The 18,264-nt window shown below is 38.6% G+C and overlaps 2 protein-coding genes across 3 annotated transcripts; one reads left to right on the forward strand and one right to left on the reverse strand.

The window, feature by feature from the left end:
• Positions 1-682: 682 nt before the first annotated feature.
• LOC131365828 (solute carrier family 2, facilitated glucose transporter member 5-like) lies at positions 683-8,572 on the forward strand. 2 transcript variants are annotated; one of them, XM_058409707.1, is made up of 12 exons: positions 683-831; positions 970-1,068; positions 1,161-1,318; positions 3,309-3,433; positions 3,522-3,674; positions 5,162-5,287; positions 6,240-6,427; positions 6,580-6,690; positions 6,767-6,868; positions 7,117-7,192; positions 7,391-7,518; positions 7,748-8,571. In XM_058409707.1, the coding sequence occupies exons 1-12, from the start codon at positions 805-807 to the stop codon at positions 7,970-7,972; spliced, it is 1,518 nt and encodes a 505-aa protein (XP_058265690.1). In that variant the 5' UTR covers positions 683-804; the 3' UTR covers positions 7,973-8,571. The 2 variants fall into 2 exon arrangements, with proteins under 2 accessions (XP_058265690.1, XP_058265691.1); XM_058409708.1 differs by lacking the exons at positions 683-831; positions 970-1,068 and adding an exon at positions 1,908-2,097 and having other exon boundaries at positions 1,179-1,318; positions 7,748-8,572.
• Positions 8,573-8,605: 33 nt separating this feature from the next.
• On the reverse strand, positions 8,606-13,868 carry ca6 (carbonic anhydrase VI). Its single transcript, XM_058409706.1, has 10 exons — positions 13,724-13,868; positions 12,764-12,946; positions 11,941-12,089; positions 11,570-11,665; positions 10,576-10,642; positions 10,335-10,492; positions 10,129-10,255; positions 9,775-9,858; positions 9,636-9,662; positions 8,606-9,546 (listed from the first exon to the last, which is right to left on the reverse strand). The coding sequence occupies exons 1-10, from the start codon at positions 13,803-13,805 to the stop codon at positions 8,930-8,932; spliced, it is 1,590 nt and encodes a 529-aa protein (XP_058265689.1). The 5' UTR covers positions 13,806-13,868; the 3' UTR covers positions 8,606-8,929.
• Between the last annotated feature and the right edge of the window lie 4,396 nt (positions 13,869-18,264).

Raw genomic sequence — 18,264 nt, forward strand, 5'->3', positions numbered from 1 at the left:
GTGCTGTTTTTCTCTCAAACACTGGCCTCAGGCTACACTGAAGTCTGTTTCTGAGATGCAAAGCAGGGCACCAATGAAACACATAGACCAGGATTCAGGGGGATAAAACACACCTACATACACACACACTGTACACTCTACTATACACACAGTAACTGTGTCTGTTACAACAATCTAGCTAGAGTCAAGGATCAAAAAATGCACCATAAATGCTATACACCGACAGAAGTTTAAAGGATATTTAGTTTCCTCTCCCTGTTCTTAAAGAAAGGTGGTGCACTCCAGCCAGAATGTACTCCAGACATGCCCTAGAGATAATATCTTATCTGATAATCTTTTCTTCAGCAGTCTGCTATACACGCTGTGTGTGGGCCTACATGATTAAAGTGCCGTTTGTGACCCGAAATTTTTGGAAATTTCAACCGAAATTTGAACAAAACATGTTATCCTCCCATCCTGCTGGAGGCTTGAGATAAATATCTACACTATTTTGATTCACAAATGGACAAGAACGTTACTATATATTTGTCTTAAACCTCCAAATGATTGAAATTCTTGAGGGAAAAAATGATTACTACTATTATTAATCATTGACCTGTTATCACGCACAGGTCTCACTCCAAGCTTTATCACAGTGTGCATGTGATTTAACAGTGATCTGTTCAGCAAGCCAATAGTAACACACAAGCACTGATGCCAATGTACAAAGTACATTTAAAAAAAAAAAAAATCTGCATGCATTTATCTCACGATCAGAGCTTATATTAGGAGTTTTTCACTTTGTCATCGTCAAAAGACATCTAAATGGAGAATCTGGGGGAAAGAAAAGGGGTGAGTCACTTGTTATTATTCACAATGTTATTTCTTTACTGGTGTCTCATGTTGCAAGCAACATCATTTGTCTGAAAGATTTGTCAAACGTTGTGTAGTTTAACTAGAAACATCTGTAAACAAGTGCTTGTCTTCCAGAAACTCACTCCGCTGTTGGCTTTTGCGACCCTGATCTCTGCGTTTGGCTCGTCTTTTCAGTATGGCTACAACGTGGCTGTTATCAACTCCCCAGCCCCAGTACTGGCTCTGAATTTACATATTTACTCTCTTTGTTTATTGTCTTTGTTTACTCTCTCAACGTAATCCAATGCATGTAAATGGACTTTCAGGACATGAAGAGTTTCTACATCAGTGTGTTCGAGAGTCGCAATAGCACGGTCACCAAAAATATGCAAACTCTTCTGTGGTCCCTGACTGTGTCTATGTACCCCCTGGGAGGGTTCTTTGGCTCTCTCATGGTGGCACCGCTAGTGAATAATTTTGGAAGGTAACCAGATCTTTTAATTCACATAACTCTTAGCCTTAATAAATGCTGGAGCTTTTAAGGTGTGTTTTTTTTATCAGGTAGGGTTCAAGGTAGAACCTTTTTAGGAACCAAAGACCCCTCGACTATCAAAAGAGCCTTTGAATAACAGTTCCTTTTAAATAATCGTCTTGTTATTTTCTTCATTTCTTTTGTCCTGAGGTAGTAATAATGATATTCTGCAAGCTTATGTATCCCATACTCTTAGAAAAAGTTTCATTATTAAGGCTTTAACTTTAAGAATCGTATATTAAAGGAAAATCGTTCTGCCAGAGGGAAAAACTGAACCTTTAACCAATCTATATTTAACCACACTTTTTAAAGTGTATTCAATTTACCTCATAGAATACTGTCCTCAAGGTGAAATGTTATAAAAGCATTATAACCTTACAACAAATGTTTGGTGTTTTCATATTCAAATGAAGGACAATAGTTAAATAATTCTACTTAATATACACTACACACAGCCAAAGGTTGTGGACACCTAACCATCACACTTATTCCTGAGTTACTCCCTCTCTGCTGATATAATAATCGCCACTCTTCTGGGAAGGCTTTCCTAGGGCTTTCCCAAGGAGTGTGGCTTTGGGGATTTGTACTCGTTCAGCCACAAGTGCATTATTGACGACAGACACTGATGTTGGGTGAGGAGGTCTGGGGTCCAGTCTGCATTTCAGTTCATCTTGAAGGTGTTCAGTCGGGTTGAGGTCAAGACTCTGCAAAGTTCTTCCACTCCAACCACGGCAAGTTAAGTCTCCACTGTCTTCATGGACCTTGTTTTGTGTACCATATTGGAATACGTTTGGGTCTCTAAATTCCAGAGAAGGGAAATAATAATGCAACAGATTGCATCAAACTTTTGGACTTATGTACTGTACAGTGTACTTAAGTATTAATTTGGCGTATTTTCTATATATGTATAATTGGCTCATGACATAAATTCAAGTTTACATATGAGAAAAAAAAACAATCTGCTGCATCTGCTGTCCATCTCAGTGTACACATAGTATGTGGTACATGTAGTAAAATGTGGAAACCCACATCTATAAATATGCATCTCCTTTGCTTCCTAAGAAGACACTGAAAAACTGAGCTGTAACTTAAGGAGCTGATTTACAGTCACGGCATTTGGCAGACACCTTATCCAGAGTGACTTACATCTATTCTATCTATTTTATGAGCAACTGAGCAATTGAGGGTTAAGGGCCTTGCTCAAGGACCCAGCAGTGGTAGCTTGATGGACATGGTATTCGAGCTGATTATAAATGGCTTGGGGACAGAAGCTTCTGGCTGTAGCTGCTTTGCCTGATTCAGTTATGTACTGATATTGATCTTCTTCTCATTATTCATTTTATTATATTGTAATTTATATGTTTGTTGTGTGTGTGTGTGTGTGTGTGTGTGTGCGTGTGTACGGCTGCTATTTGTTAAACCTGCATGAGCTGTATTGCTTGGCCAGGACTTGGCCAGGCTCTTGCAAAAGAACTTTTTTAATCTCGATGTACTTTTACTAATAAAATAAAGGCTAAATAAAAAAATTAAAAAATAGATAAATAAATAACATGAACTTCATCTTCATATGTAACTAAGTTAGCCTGTGTTTAGTCTTTGCTAATGCCAGATTCAACTAACAACTAACTATGTAGCCCTCTGACTTGCGAAGCAACAGACATTTCAGATAACTTTTTAGATTGTGAGTTAATTTAAATGCAGTAACCTTTCCTTTGAGGACATTATTGGCAGGATACTTTTTATGTGATTTTTTAATTTAACTTTCTATTTCTTTAAAAAAGTAGTTTTCTTGTGACACCAATATTAATTAAAGAGTAGCATTCGTTATTTTTAATGATAGGTTATGTGGTGTTAATGTTATGCTCTATATTACATTGCTGGGTACTACTTCATATTCCCTCCACTAATTACACCATCATACATCTGTCACATTTATTCATAGGAAAGGTACCTTGCTGTTTAATAACATCTTCTCCATCGGTCCTGCTATAATGATGGGTGTGAGTGAGGTGCTGGGATCTTTTGAGATTATTGTCGTGGGTCGCTTCTTTGTGGGCATCTGTGCTGGTGGGTAGATCTTTGCTCATTGATACGTAATCAAATTGCAGACGTTTATGCAATTACAGGATTTCATAAATTTATGCCTCTTTTCCAGGCATTTCATCCAATGTGGTGCCAATGTATTTAGGAGAACTGGCCCCGAGGAACCTCAGAGGAGCTATTGGGATTGTGCCTCAGCTTTTCATTACTATTGGCATCCTCACTGCCCAGGTGTTTGGTATCCGAAATATTCTTGGTAACACAGAAGGTAAAGTAGATACACACCGTTGAGTTTAATTGATTATTAATCCAAATTGCACTAATGGACAGAAACTGAGTGATTTCTACTGGAATATATAATATGTGGAATGGTAGATATACACTATATTGCCAAAAGTATTCGCTCACCTGCCTTGACTCGCACATGAACTTAAGTGACATCCCATTCCTAATCCATATGGTTCAATATGACGTCGGTCCACCCTTTGCAGCTATAACAGCTTCAACTCTTCTGGGAAGGCTGTCCACAAGGTTTAGGAGTGTGTTTATGGGAATTTTTGACCATTCTTCCAGAAGCGCATTTGTGAGGTCACACACTGATGTTGAACGAGAAGGCCTGGCTCTCAGTCTCCGCTCTAATTCATCCCAAAGGTGTTCTATCGGGTTGAGGTCAGGACTCTGTGCAGGCCAGTCAAGTTCATCTACACCAGACTCTGTCATCCATGTCTTTATGGACCTTGCTTTGTGCACTGGTGCACAGTCATGTTGGAAGAGGAAGGGGCCAGCTCCAAACTGTTCCCACAAAGTTGGGAGCATGGAATTGTCCAAAATGTCTTGGTATGCTGAAGCATTCAGAGTTCCTTTCACTGGAACTAAGGGGCCAAGCCCAGCTCCTGAAAAACAACCCCACACCATAATCCCCCCTCCACCAAACTTTACACTTGGCACAATGCAGTCAGACAAGTACCGTTCTCCTGGCAACCGCCAAACCCAGACTCGTCCATCAGATTGTCAGATGGAGAACCGTGATTCGTCACTCCAGAGAACGCGTCTCCACTGCTCTAGAGTCCAGTGGCGGCGTGCTTTACACCACTGCATCCGACGCTTTGCATTGCACTTGGTGATGTATGGCTTGGATGCAGCTGCTCGGCCATGGAAACCCATTCCATGAAGCTCTCTGTGCACTGTTCTTGAGCTAATCTGAAGGCCACATGAAGTTTGGAGGTCTGTAGTGACTCTGCAGAAAGTTGGCGACCTCTTCGCACTATGCGCCTCAGCATCCGCTGACCCCGCTCCGTCAGTTTACGTGGCCTACCACTTCGTGGCTGAGTTGCTGTCGTTCCCAAACACTTCCACGTTCTTATAATACAGCTGACAGTTGACTGTGGAATATTTAGGAGCGAGGAAATTTCACGACTGGATTTGTTGCACAGGTGGCATCCTATCACAGTTCCACGCTGGAATTCACTGAGCTCCTGAGAGCGACCCATTCTTTCACAAATGTTTGTAAAAACAGTCTGCATGCCTAGGTGCTTGATTTTATACACCTGTGGCCATGGAAGTGATTGGAACACCTGATTCTGATTATTTGGATGGGTGAGCGAATACTTTTGGCAATATAGTGTATATCTATTGTTATATTATCATTACTACCTGTGAAGTCATAAATATTGTAGATTATTTATTATATTTTGTGGATTATGTATACAGGAGTGCTAGGACAAGTGAATTTGTGGTGTTCTGTCCTCTCTGTAGGTTGGCCCATCATGCTGGGTCTCACTGGAGTTCCTGCTCTCCTCGAACTGCTTCTGTTGCCCTTCTGCCCTGAGAGTCCTCGCTACATGCTCATTCAGCGGGGCGATGACAATAACGCCAGAACTGGTATCATTATATTATTAATTATTTCCGAAATGAAGTAAAGAAGCAAGTGTGACCAAGAATTACCTTCAACTGTGTGTGCCTTCAAAAGCAGACGTATTTCCCATCAATATGCACATTAAAGTGCCAATATTTAATCAGGGCTGCCAGGTTTCTGCCAAACCTTCAATCCAGTTACAGCTCAACACACACACATAAGACCTAAAATAAGACCTAAAACTAGCCTTCTACTAGTGCATGTTAGTTTCCAGTTTTTAAATTAGGACTATTTTAAACATCTAATAATATTAAGAGTGCATATTATACACTGATCAGGCATAACATTATGAGCAGTGACAGGTGAAGTGAATAACACTGATTATTTACTCATCATGGCACCTGTTAGTGGGTGGGATATATTATGCAGCAAATTTTTCCTCAATGGTAATGTGTTAGAAGCAGGAAAAATGGGCAAGCGTAAGGATTTGAGCGAGTTTGACAAGGGCCAAATTGTGATGGCTAGACGACTGGATCAGAGTATCTCCAAAACTGCAGCTCTTGTGGGGTGTTCCCGATCTGCAGTGGTCAGTATCTATCAAAAGTGGTCCAAGGAAGGAACACTGATCAAGGCTTATTGATGCACGTGGGGAGTGAAGGCTGGCCTGTGTGATCCGATCCAACAGACAAGCTCAAAGTTAATGCTGGTTCTGATAGAAAGGTGTCAGAATACACAGTGAATGAGGGGTCAGGGCTGTTTCGGCATCAAAAGGGTGACCAACACAATATTAGGCAGGTGGTCAAAATGTTATGCCTGATCGGTGTATGTACAAATTATGTACAAACAAGCTCACAACGTGCAAGTCAAAGGCAAATTGGTGTTTTTACATATTTTTAAAAAATTTATTTCTTTCATGTCTTTATAAGCTAAATAATGTCAAACCTTATATAGGATAGAGTGTGCTTTGCTGTGTTGCAGCACTGCAGCGTCTGAGAGGATGGAAGGACGTAGAAGAGGAGATGACAGAGATGCGACTTGAAGAGCAGTCAGAGAGAGCCGAGGGCCAGCTTTCTGTGCTCAAGCTCTTCACCCTCCGCTCTCTGCGCTGGCAGCTGTTGTCCATAATCATCATGAACATGGGCCAGCAGTTATCAGGAGTCAACGCCGTAAGCCACATCACACCGATTGCAAACCGCTCAGAGCACCATTCTTTCCTGTTACATCTTTCCATGTGCTTTTAATGCACACCAGTATGATTTTGTTTGCAGCTGGTTTAATATGTAACTTTACTGAGAATGAATCTCAAGTCTATCCGCAGATTTATTACTATGCGGACAGCATCTTCTCTTCAGCCGGAGTGAAAGAGAACCACATTCAGTATGTGACTGTTGGAACAGGATCTGTAAATGTCCTCATGAGCATTGCTGCAGTAAGTGTTAAATTACACCATGACCAAGGTGCTTTACATGACTCGTTATTCATGAGTGTGTTTTGCTATTGCATAGGTGTTTATAGTGGAAGCCTCGGGCAGGAAGCTGCTGCTTCTGATTGGGTTCGGGATCTGTTGTGTAGCCTGTGTGATCCTTACTGTAGCTCTCAGACTGCAGGTACAACCCACAACACTAATCTCCCAGAAGAGCACTCAAAATCATTTTCAATTTCACCGTTAGTGCCTGCAGGCCCACCACTGTAATAAATATCATCACTGGAGTGTGATAGATGTCATAAATAGAGGCCTGAAAATCTGGAATGGAGAACATGCTGTTGCAGCAGTTCTTTGTCTAGTCAGTGTCAGAAGGATGTTCATAAACGTGAAAAAGTTACAGTGCATTAATAGAGCGCTGGACTATCCTAGGAGAGCCTGCAGTGGATGCCCTATGTCAGCATCGCCTGTGTCATCATTTATGTCATTGGCCACGCCATAGGCCCAAGTAAGTGCACATTTGATCTCATATAATCCATGTGGTTCTCGATTTATTTTCTCTAAAGCCTCCTTTTGGGATATTAAGTGTCACTGCATGACACACATGAAGTAGAATCTTAAATCCATTCCTCTATTTTCTCAGTGAACATTATTCTGAAAAAAGAAAAAGAAGTAAAAGGCTTCTGATGCTTACTCCCTCCTACAGGTCCAATTCCTACCGTGATTACCACTGAGATTTTCCGCCAGTCCTCAAGACCTGCAGCTTTTATGGTGGCAGGCTCTGTGCACTGGCTGTCAAACTTCACCATAGGCCTGATCTTCCCCTTCTTAGAGGTCAGAGTTCAATCCAAAATGCAAACACACTAAATATTTCATTATATCCTAATTGCTCATATCCTTGAATTTGTAACACTCTGGTTGTCTGAAGGATCTCCAGTGTCATTTGAGAGTTTTAAGCTCTTAGAATGAATACACCCTGGGACAAAATAGTATCATAATAGTCAAAACAACAGCTAATGAACAGGACCACATTCCTAAGCTTTTCCCTGTGTGCTTTCTATAGAAAAACCTGGGGGCCTTCAGCTTTATCGTCTTTGCTGGCATCTGCCTCGCCACACTCATCTACATTTGGCTGGTCATCCCAGAAACTAAGGGTGCCACCTTCTTGGAGATCAGCAAGCTGTTTACTAAGAGGAACAAAGTGGAGATTGTGGTAGAAGATGAGGATTGCAGGATGCAAGAAACTGGAGTGACAGACCATGAAAAGGACATAATTACACCATTGTAAACACAGGATGGCTTACTGAGTGTTGTTTTGTATATATCAGACCTTTAGTCTAGGTCTGGAACTCCAGTATTTTGGATTGAAATTGTACTGTAATGTTGTGTCTCGTTTCACTTAACTGCACTTTGACTAGAATGCAGACTGCAGATTATAAATGGCATCAGGTGTTGAAGAACATTGGTCTGCTTCCTAAAGACCACATATCAGCTCAAAACTTAATTATATGTCTGACATTGTGAGACTGCACCTAGGGTTTATGTTAAATAGCCAGCATAATTATAGTAGAACAAATCCTGGTTCTGCTGGTATTACATGTCCGCAGTACAGTTTTACAAGCTGTCTGTTTTGGAAGCTGAGACCAAGTTCTAAAATGTGGTGTAGCAACATTTGAATGAATCAGAATGAAGTTTCACATTCTGTTGACATGCTTTTTTTTACTTATTATTAATGATTACTTCATGCTTTCTACCAAGTCCAGCAAACATTTAGTGTAGTACACAGTTTCACTGATACTCCATGTAAAATCCTTTAATGAAACTAATAATATGTAACTGCTGAAATGACCAGTCAAAAGACCTGCTTTAATAATCTTGGACTATTTCTCATGTTTTTTTTTCTCATTAGATTATCCAAAGGACTGCTGAAATTAGTACACAGTTATTTAATACTGGTATTCATAAAATGTAACTTCAAATCAGTTTTACATGTTGGACAAAAAAAACATATTTTTTATGTTACTTTATTTAAAAAAAACATATCCTAATAAAATTTGCAAGTAATTTTTAGAAAGTGTATTGAATGCTTGTAGATATGTAGATGTTTGTGATCTTAGAATTGTAAGTACAAAATTGACATCATACTTGAAACCTAAAGCAATAATGATCAATAGTCAGTGCTTTAGAAAGAGGGAACATTAACATTGTGTTATTCAGGCCATTTAGAAGAACTTAATGTGTTGAATCAGGAGCACTTGTGTTCAGTCTCCAGCTGGACTCCTCCATACAGACTCATGTGAGTGACACCCCAATTTAGCACGTTTCCTTTCCCCGACTTTTTCTCACAGTTCATCTCCTCTTGGATCTCCTCAGGACCCAGCACATAATCCCATATATTCACATCAGTCATATAGCCCACAAATGCATCCGAATCAGAGATTCCCAAGAAGCCATCCTGGTCCTTTCCCAGGATGAGGTCACCACCGGGAGGAATGGTGTAACCGGCTCGCAGGTACTGCTCCTCTCCAACAACACCATTCACCCAGAGCTCTGCCCCTCCTGTGTGTGAAGCCCAGGTCAGGCAGTAATGTGCCCAGGCACGGGGGCGCACCTCATGGGGAAGGTTGACAAACTCATTTCCGATCCAGAGCCCCACCTCGTAGCCCATAGAGATTGTGAGTTCGTTTTCATTTTTGGTGGTGGAGTAGGAAAGTACAGTGTGCACAGAATGGTGGTGCATACGCAGGTTCATGCACACTGTAAAGGAGTGCAGGTTCATTGGCTGAGCCAGGTTTATCAGAGCATAACTCTCTAGATTGCTTGCAGAGAAGTGAAGCACTAGTGGGAATATCGCTTGTGGTTCTTAAGTGGAAAAAGGAGGACAGAGATGTTAGTCTTTTATGGCACATTCACTAATTGGAACCTTGAAAAAAAATCAAATGTATACTTACCTTTGCTGTTAGGCCTATTACCACCATCTAAACAACAAGCAAGGTAGGTGAATGATTTGCACAATGACTAGTTTTTATCTATTGTTATCTAAAAGAAAGCCATTTCAAAAATTGTGTTGGCACACTGAGTAAATCATACCTGAGTATACATGTTTTCCAAGAGAAGTAATCATGCCTTCAATATTTAAAAGCTTTGCCTCAATCTCCTCTTGCCTACAAAATGCTGATGAGATAAAAATAATAAAAATATATTATAAATTATAATAATTGTGTATTATTAATAATAATATAATATAATATAATATAATATAATATAATATAATAATATTAATACTATTATTAATATTATAATTTTAATTTAGTTGTATAATTAAAAATATTTTTTTTAAAAATGCAACTACACACAAAATTATTTTAAAAATTAATTCATTCATTTTTAAAAAATGTTAAAAACAGCTTTTTAATAGAAAGTGCTGTGAGATGATGTACATACTGCCTTTGCCCAGGCGAGGAAGAAATGAAGACTCTACCACTCGGTCATTGAGAGGTTGTGCCATGCGGTAGTCATTCCACAAGGTCTTATTTTCCAGGTCCATAAGTGTGCTCTCCAGCTTCCTGATCTGTAAGTTACTGGCATTAATTAGAGATGCATTTCAGGCTTTTTGTAATATTTTAAAATGTATTCTAAGGATGAAATACCTGGTTATGGGACAGGGTGATGGGGGTATCAAATACAGTCCACAGGATGCTCTCGTAGCATGGTGGCGTCGTGAGAGAACCCTCATATCTGAAGAAATGAGCGAGGTTCTCAGGCAGCATGGAACGGACGTTTAGAGTAGAAATATTCATGGACTGCCCTGAGAAAGGTTATGGAAAGGAAGTGTATGAGGACTGAGGTTTAATGTAAAATGTCTGTGGTAACATACTGTATATTAGGTACCTGCATATTTGACGTTTTCCAGGTTATTAATGAAATCACTGTAGTATGTGTTCTCAAAATGCCCATCCTAGATATCAGGAAAAACACATATCAAAAAGTTATTATTGTCAATCTGACAGTAGATCCATTTATCCATATGCTTGTGCAAATCGATGTTTCGTAAATCAATGCTAAAAGCTTGAGCACAAGCAGAAACTGTGAGCAAAAGAGAGTGCATAATGCAGCTGAGGAGAAAGCATGTAGCAGCACTGTTACCACAGCCAGGCACTAACACTGAAACTAGGCAGGGTGGCCTGAATATATTCTTCTGGGATTAAAAAAAGAAGAAGCCAGAGAGCCAACAATGACTAGATCAATGGCCTCATTTAGGAGAGTGCCTGACCTTGCACTGCACTTACATTTTAGAGAAATTGCCTCAATATTTGTTCTTGTTCCAGCTACTAGTAAAAGAATTAGCAGGTCATAGTACTGTTAATAACTGCAAAGAGACTAATTACAGTGAGTTACTAGGTTTCTGGCACATTCTAGTAGAAAAAACAAGCAGACTTAACAGAGTATGTGCAATATCTTTTGCTAAATTTCAACCACTTAGCTGACAAGACAAACCATATGAATAAGATCATATGATATTCCTATGCAATATCCTTATGAATTAGTTGGAAGAATTTAGACCTCATTGTGTTCGATGTAAATAATACTGACAGCAATATTTTTCTAAATTTCCATATTTTCAGGTCTACAAATCAGTGCTTTGGAATTCCATATATGTATAAGTTATAAGAAACCTGGTTAACTAGTTAAAGTTAAATAGTAAATCATTCACATTAACATGCATATGAAATTATTTATAATGTTTTAAACAATGCAATTTATTTACAAAGATTGCATTTGCTCTGTTTCCACAAGATGGCAGTGTTATACTCACATGAATTTGTTAAAAAATATATACTTTTGCTCATTTTTCAGATACAGTATGTTAAGATTAATCACTTACCTCATAAAAAAAGGCCAACACTGCCAGACCATCAGGTTTATCCTTAGCCTCATCAAAGCTTTTGTACTTATCAGAGTTGTAGTGGACCACATGAAGCTGTGAAACACACCAGGCCACAAAAATTAGTGCTCTCAGCTCTCATAAAGATCGTACAGGAGCGCATTAGAGATGGATTAGTTTCAGTTGCTCTCCATGTTAGGTTATGGGATTAGGCCTGAATTGGCTGGTATTTGTCCACGACTTGAATTAAGCACTGGAAGAGGGTTAAATTAATAAACTAATAGTCGCTTTTGACTTCACACTCAAATTGCTATACCTCAGGTGAACATGATGAGCAGAACAGTGATATTAAAAACAACAAAACATCTTACTTCTGCCATATAACGGATACCATCCACAGTATGTTCAGCCCCACTGGCTTCCAGGTCCCATCCACCCCAGTGTAAGTGCATTTGAACAGCTGTGTAGCAGTTTGGCAAGCCCTTTGTTATCACCATGGTGGGTGGAAGGTTAATTTGGACTGGTGAAACCAAAAAGGGAGAAATCTCAAGAATATCATACTCTGATCAACACTGAAAACATGAAATCCACATTTAGAGTGTTCAGACGAAGAGTCATAAAAAAGGAAGGAATGGAGGAGTCTTATTCTTGCCCTGAATTTCCAATTTCTCTCTTTGTAGTCATTTATTTGAATAAGTGAATCCAAACATGATTTTGCTTTGTTTCAATCAGTTATCTTACATGTTACAAGGTCTTTTATCATGATTATAAAATCAGAGAGAAAGAGAGAAATCTGGATTTTCTGGGGAAAATCCACACATATATATATATATATATTCACATGGCTTATTGGTAGCCAGCTGAGGTGTGTAGTTGTAGAGGTGTGCAATGACAAGCAATTTTATATACGCCCCACTTGTCCTGGCATGCATGGAGGTGGGATGGGAAACTTGCACCTTGTTCCATTCATGTGAAGTGAAGAAGAAACGGCTTGACAGGTAAGAAATGGCCTAACCAGATTTGTAAGTTGAGTTAGGTTTGTTTAGTGCTGAATTAGAATCAGAGCTGCTTAAATATCTGAGGAATCATCTACATGTACTGATGTGGGTCACTATTTTCGTTGAACCTACTTAACATTTCATAAGCATTTGTAGTATGGACACAGTACAGATACAGTAATGTGGAGACATTTACCCGAGTGTCCGTTGTTGATCATGAGGAAGTTGCCGTGCCTCATCTCTCCATATCCGGTCATCTCCAGCTGTAGCATGTGTGGGTTGAAACGTACATTGCGCCGCTTGATGTCGATGGGAGATTGTTTACGGCCACCGCACGCAGGATATTCATCTGGCCAGTGGATCTGATCCAGAGAGCCCTCTGCGAAATAGAGAGCCTTATCATATAAAACATTTTCATCTTCTGTCTGGAAAACAGGTCCATGTGTTGAGGCTGAGAAACAGACCCAAGCCTTTATTTGGCATTCTTTTTAAATAAAGTGTCGCTTGTAGTTGCGCCTTAAGAGATTCTGGCAAATAAAGCTTGAAAATAATATTATATATATATTTTCTTTTTTGTTAAAAAATCATTTAGTGACACGGTAATAAATAGCACCATCCAGCTAGGGTGAAAACAAAAACATAGCACTGTGCTGCAGAAACCTCAAATATCCACAAGTACAACTTTTCCCACACCCTCACAAAAAGTATACTAAACTATACCTTCCCTTGTCTCTGAATGGTACACTTATACACTTATTTGCATGTCTCTTTTACCTAATGTACATAGTGTAACTTTAAATCTTTCCACAAAATGTCATTATTGTCACAAAATAATAGATCCACATTTAAAAATAAAAGACATTTAATAATATATGGGTACCACCAGAGTGACAATACAGTGGTACAATTTTATTTCTAAGCATGCAGTTTGTGCTTTAGGTCATATTGTAATCCGTTTTCCCAAAGGGATGACTTCACCCCACTGTCACTCTACATAAATGTCTAATACAATTTGTTAGTCAGGTTGTAAATGTCACACACAACACAATTCAGTTCTTCTATCTCAAGACTAAAGTGCTTATATAGGGCCAGCACTATAATAATGCAGGTGTAAATTGACTATTTGTATCTAAGTTACAAAAGCAGTAGTACTTGCCTTTATATGTCCAGTGTACTCCAGCTCCAGCCAGTACAAAGCTCAGGGAGACAGCATGTATGATTGCAGTGAACAGCTCCATTGCGCATCTCTGTGTGTGTTTTGCACAGTCAGACCGGAGCAGTTGTTAAAAGGGAATGGAGGCGGGTTTTAACACGCCTGTGCCCTCAAGCCAAACCTGCCAAACATCTGTGTTTATACAGAGTTTACATGCTGTAGGTCAAAGAATGTCGCTGTAAATGATGAAAATGGATGATACATCCTATCTATTCCTGATCCAAATTGTTACCAGTGCACTTTTCCATTGCCAGGATGCACAAGAGAAGACATTTAGTATGTGGTTCTTCTTCAAACACTTAGAAGCAAACAGCTTTATAAAATGTCTTTGTTAAAGTGTAGTATTAAGATTTCCCTCCTCTGGAACTCAGGGGCTCAAAACTGTTTTATAATAACAATGCTCCTGTAGACAAAGTGAGGTCCATTAACACATAGTTTGTAGAAGAACTTGAGTATGCCTGAATGGGCACAGATCCCCACAGCTATGTTCAAAGTTAGCTTGAAAGCCTTCTGAGACGAGTGAGCATTGGTAATGTTAATAACAATATATAGGAGAAATGGTTTTCTATATTCGCAGTGCTATTTTTGTGTCATCTTGTGCCAAAGTTAAGCATATGTACACTAACGCTTTGGGTGAGGCTGGGATAAATTGCTTACATATAAAATAAGGCACAGGATATACAACCACACATACAACCATAGAGCATAAACAAATATGATAAAATAGAATTCAATAAATACAACGATAATCCATTGAACAAATGCAATATACGAGTCAAGGAAAGAGAGAGAGAGAGAGAGAGAGAGAGTGAACAGAATGGTGTAAACAAAGCATTGTACTGTATTGAAGTAAGGTATAATGTGACCAAGTGACAAAAGGTGTAAAGTGACGAGGTGACAAAGACGTCTCAGATATTACATGACATAGTTAACTGAAAGGACACATGAATAAACTATTATTTCTACTTTATTCTAAGTTACGTCACTCGTTGCATAAATATTAGTGAATAATTCAAAATATTTGCAAGTAACCCCATTAGTAGCCGGCGTCTAAACACAACATGCGCATGTTTTAATCCGTCTATATGTGTCATTACAGTATGTGGCAATACTTCCAGGAAGGTTAATATTTATATGAAAAATTTTTCCATTTTAAATTAAGAATAATCAGACATCTGTTTATCAAGCTGTGTTCTTGACTATTCACGTTTAATACATTAGTTCCCTAACTAGTTTACATGCAATGTTGTTTCATCAATGGATTTATATCAACATCTTATGCTGTTTATGGACCTTCAAGCTTTTATTCTAAAGGATGTGACTAAAATGGCAGACAAGAGTAGACTTGCCTTTTGAATTGTGAAGTGTAAAGTGTACAGCTCCATTAAAGCACATTGCAGTCCAGCATTAAATACTGTAATAAAGCACTGTGTTCAAACAATACTATAAATATCATACTACTATAAATGTGGTTTACAAATTTTGATATTTATATTTATATTTACGGTATTGGCAGATTACTGCACCTTACTGTGTAGGTACGGCAAATGTGCTGTAACTATTTTTGAAAAAATACAGAAAAACATACAGTACCACATCGTATTCTACTCCACTGGAAATCTGATAAGCCTCCTACTACATCTCAATGGCTTGTAGATACCATGTTTTTTCTCAAACTAGAAAAGATTAGATGTTCTGGGAAGAGTAGCTTCTTTAAGAAATCTTTTATCTCATATTTTAAGTCTCTGAAATCTCTGCCTTCTGTTTAGTTTATTTTTTTGTTTATTTATTTATTTTTATTCTTTTATTTTTCCACCCGATTTATTTATTTGTTTATTTCATTTTGTTTTAATGATTGGGGTGTAATTGTTAATTCTTAATTGATTGTACGTGATGCTTGTTTTGTTGTTCTTTTCAAGTTTGTATTGTTAAAAATGGATAATTGCTTAAAACTTATTTCAGTAATAATGAGGAGAGAGAGAGAGAGAAATAGATCATTTCTTCAGTACAACAGGGATTTAATACATTAATACCAGTGGCAAAGCTATGCAGTGCTAGGTATATAACCTATATATCTTGTTTTATATTTTTCTGTGATATATAAGACTGCAACACGTTTTTTTACACTTTCCTTTTCTGCCACACTCTAGTGACAGTCCCTAGCATTTCAGTGACAGACACTGAGATTGACTGTATTCAGGGAAATTGTTTTACTCCAGATCAGTCATTTCTTCTTTTGAGGTCAACATATAGTTCTACACTATTAACTCCCTGGACATCTATAATATATGCAAGGAACGAGATGGAATTTTTATGAACTTCTCAGGGTTTTACATATAGTCATTTTTGTAGACGCTTATGGAGAATGTGTTTAATAGGTTCCTGCCCAGATGTGAAATAAATCAAAATAGTATTTGTGTGCTTTAAAGTGGTTTATCTACTTACAGTGGACTTCATTTACTAAGGCTGAGAATACTGAGGGGACATTGAGCAGACCATAGCACATGATTAAGTGTCCATGGTGACCTGAAGCTATTACAAAATTCTACACACACAATACAAAGTGCAAGGAATACATTTTTAGACTGTCTGGAAACATAATATATATTAAGCAGATTATATTTACATAGATGTAGGAAAAGAAATGTAACAGAAAGGAGGTCAATGATAGATAAACAGATATGTGTATGTGTAAGTCAGCAATGTGCTATATTGAGTTCCAGTGAAAATACTAACATACAAATATTTATAAATGAGGATCTTAAGGGTATATTTACAGGAATGGACTGGGTGTAGGTCTTGTGCAAGCAAATACAAACAAATCCAAATCTAAGATGTTGTCTTGTTTGATCTCCCGAATCATGTGTGGGAAGAACCTCCTCCTCATTCTTTCTGTTTTGGCCTTCAGGGAGAGGAATCGCTTCCCTGAACACAACAGAGAGAAAGGTCCATTTTTCAGATGGCTGAGGTCCATCGCTCTCTTCCTGGCCTTGGTCCAGTACCACATTCTTCACTGGTACTCTGTTGATCTAAAGGGGGTGGTACCTCTTCTCCTGCTTAATACGGCAGTCCACTATCATCTCCTTTGTCTTGCTGATATTCAGGAGGTAGTTGTCATCCTGGCCACCAGTTCTTCAGGCTTGTATTTTCCTCCAAGTAGGTGCTCATTGATATCATTCATTGCACTATGGTTTATCATCTAGGCCATCAATTCAGGGCTCATTTCACACAGATAATAAGGAGCTCGAGCTGTTCGAGTTGTTTTCATCCACCTGACCCGGAATCTGGGAGAACTGCATAATAACGGGGTTTTTGAGCACTATCGAGAAAGAAAGTACACTTCTGCACTTTTGTATATGTGTAAGATATGTGAAATGAGGAAGGAAGCTGGGGTTAGAGGTCAAGCTAGAACTCAAGGAGAGCATGACCTCTGCTGGTGGGAAGTGGTATAGTCCTATAGTATACCTCAGGTCTTTTTTTTCTATTTCATTATCTATTCTTAGCAACTGTTTCACGTCTTTATTATTTGATAAACATTTCAAATACACGTCTATTACAAAATATGATGAACTGAGATGAATACCTGCTTTAAACAGATTATTTTTGCAGATGCTTTGGCTAGGGTTTATACAATATAGGTATTGTATTTTAAGATATAAAGGTATAATTTGAGATCTTGCAGTGTACATAACCAAGCAAACTGGGAACTGTTGGGGGGGGGGGGAAGGAAGCAATACAACTAGTGCTGTTCTTCTCTTAGACACCAGGCGTCGTAGTTTACAGAGTCCTTCTCTCTCTCAAGGTCATACACTGCTTCTCTCTCACACACACACACTGCGTCAGTGGCGGCCATAGGCGATGCTTAGGTTTGCACAGCATCACTAAAGCAAGCACACCACACACTTACTGCTCTGACGTCATACAAAAGTTACCTGGAAGATCTGTTTCTTTAACAATAAGGATGACTTTCTATACTTCATATTGTTTTTAAAATGCGAAAGTCGACCGTACTCTGATATTAATCAGTATAGCTCATTTTGCTAATGAATCAGAAGCCTTCCATGTAATAATTTCTGCTTATGATCATATTATAATATAGTACACACAATACAATACACATATAATACATACAATACAATACATATAATCATATATTATTATTGTTGTTTAAATATTCCCTTTATGATTCTATACAGCCTAAATATGTACTTTAAGTCCAAATCAAATGCACCTAGTGTTCAAGTTTAATGACTAAAATGTGGTAGGAAAATTCCTCGTGGTTCTGGTGCCGGATGCTGTGACTAAACCCTGACAGGGTGACGCAGTCTGGATGTAGCTGATGCTCGGCACGTAGACTTGCTGGGTAACGCCCACATCACACACCTAATATTAAATAATTGTTTAATTACCCAATTTTTACTTTTTATCAGTGTTCAAATGTTAAAAGGTTCATTCGAGCCACAAAGAACCCTTTTTCTCCCCCA

The sequence above is a fragment of the Hemibagrus wyckioides genome, linkage group LG15 (genome assembly GCF_019097595.1).
Source record: "Hemibagrus wyckioides isolate EC202008001 linkage group LG15, SWU_Hwy_1.0, whole genome shotgun sequence".
NCBI lineage: Eukaryota > Metazoa > Chordata > Actinopteri > Siluriformes > Bagridae > Hemibagrus > Hemibagrus wyckioides.

Bases quoted from the DNA above. Each gene is read 5' to 3' on its own strand.
- LOC131365828 (XM_058409707.1), top strand. From the start codon at position 805: ATGGAGAATCTGGGGGAAAGAAAAGGG. The intron at 6,691-6,766 runs GTAAGTGTTAAA...GCTATTGCATAG, and splicing joins TCCTCATGAGCATTGCTGCA to GTGTTTATAGTGGAAGCCTC. The intron at 6,869-7,116 runs GTACAACCCACA...GGACTATCCTAG, and splicing joins CTGTAGCTCTCAGACTGCAG to GAGAGCCTGCAGTGGATGCC.
- ca6 (XM_058409706.1), bottom strand. From the start codon at position 13,805: ATGGAGCTGTTCACTGCAATCATACATGCTGTCTCCCTGAGCTTTGTA. The intron at 12,947-13,723 runs GCAAGTACTACT...TCTATTTCGCAG, and splicing joins AGTACACTGGACATATAAAG to AGGGCTCTCTGGATCAGATC. The intron at 9,859-10,128 runs GTATGTACATCA...TTATCTCATCAG, and splicing joins TCCTCGCCTGGGCAAAGGCA to CATTTTGTAGGCAAGAGGAG.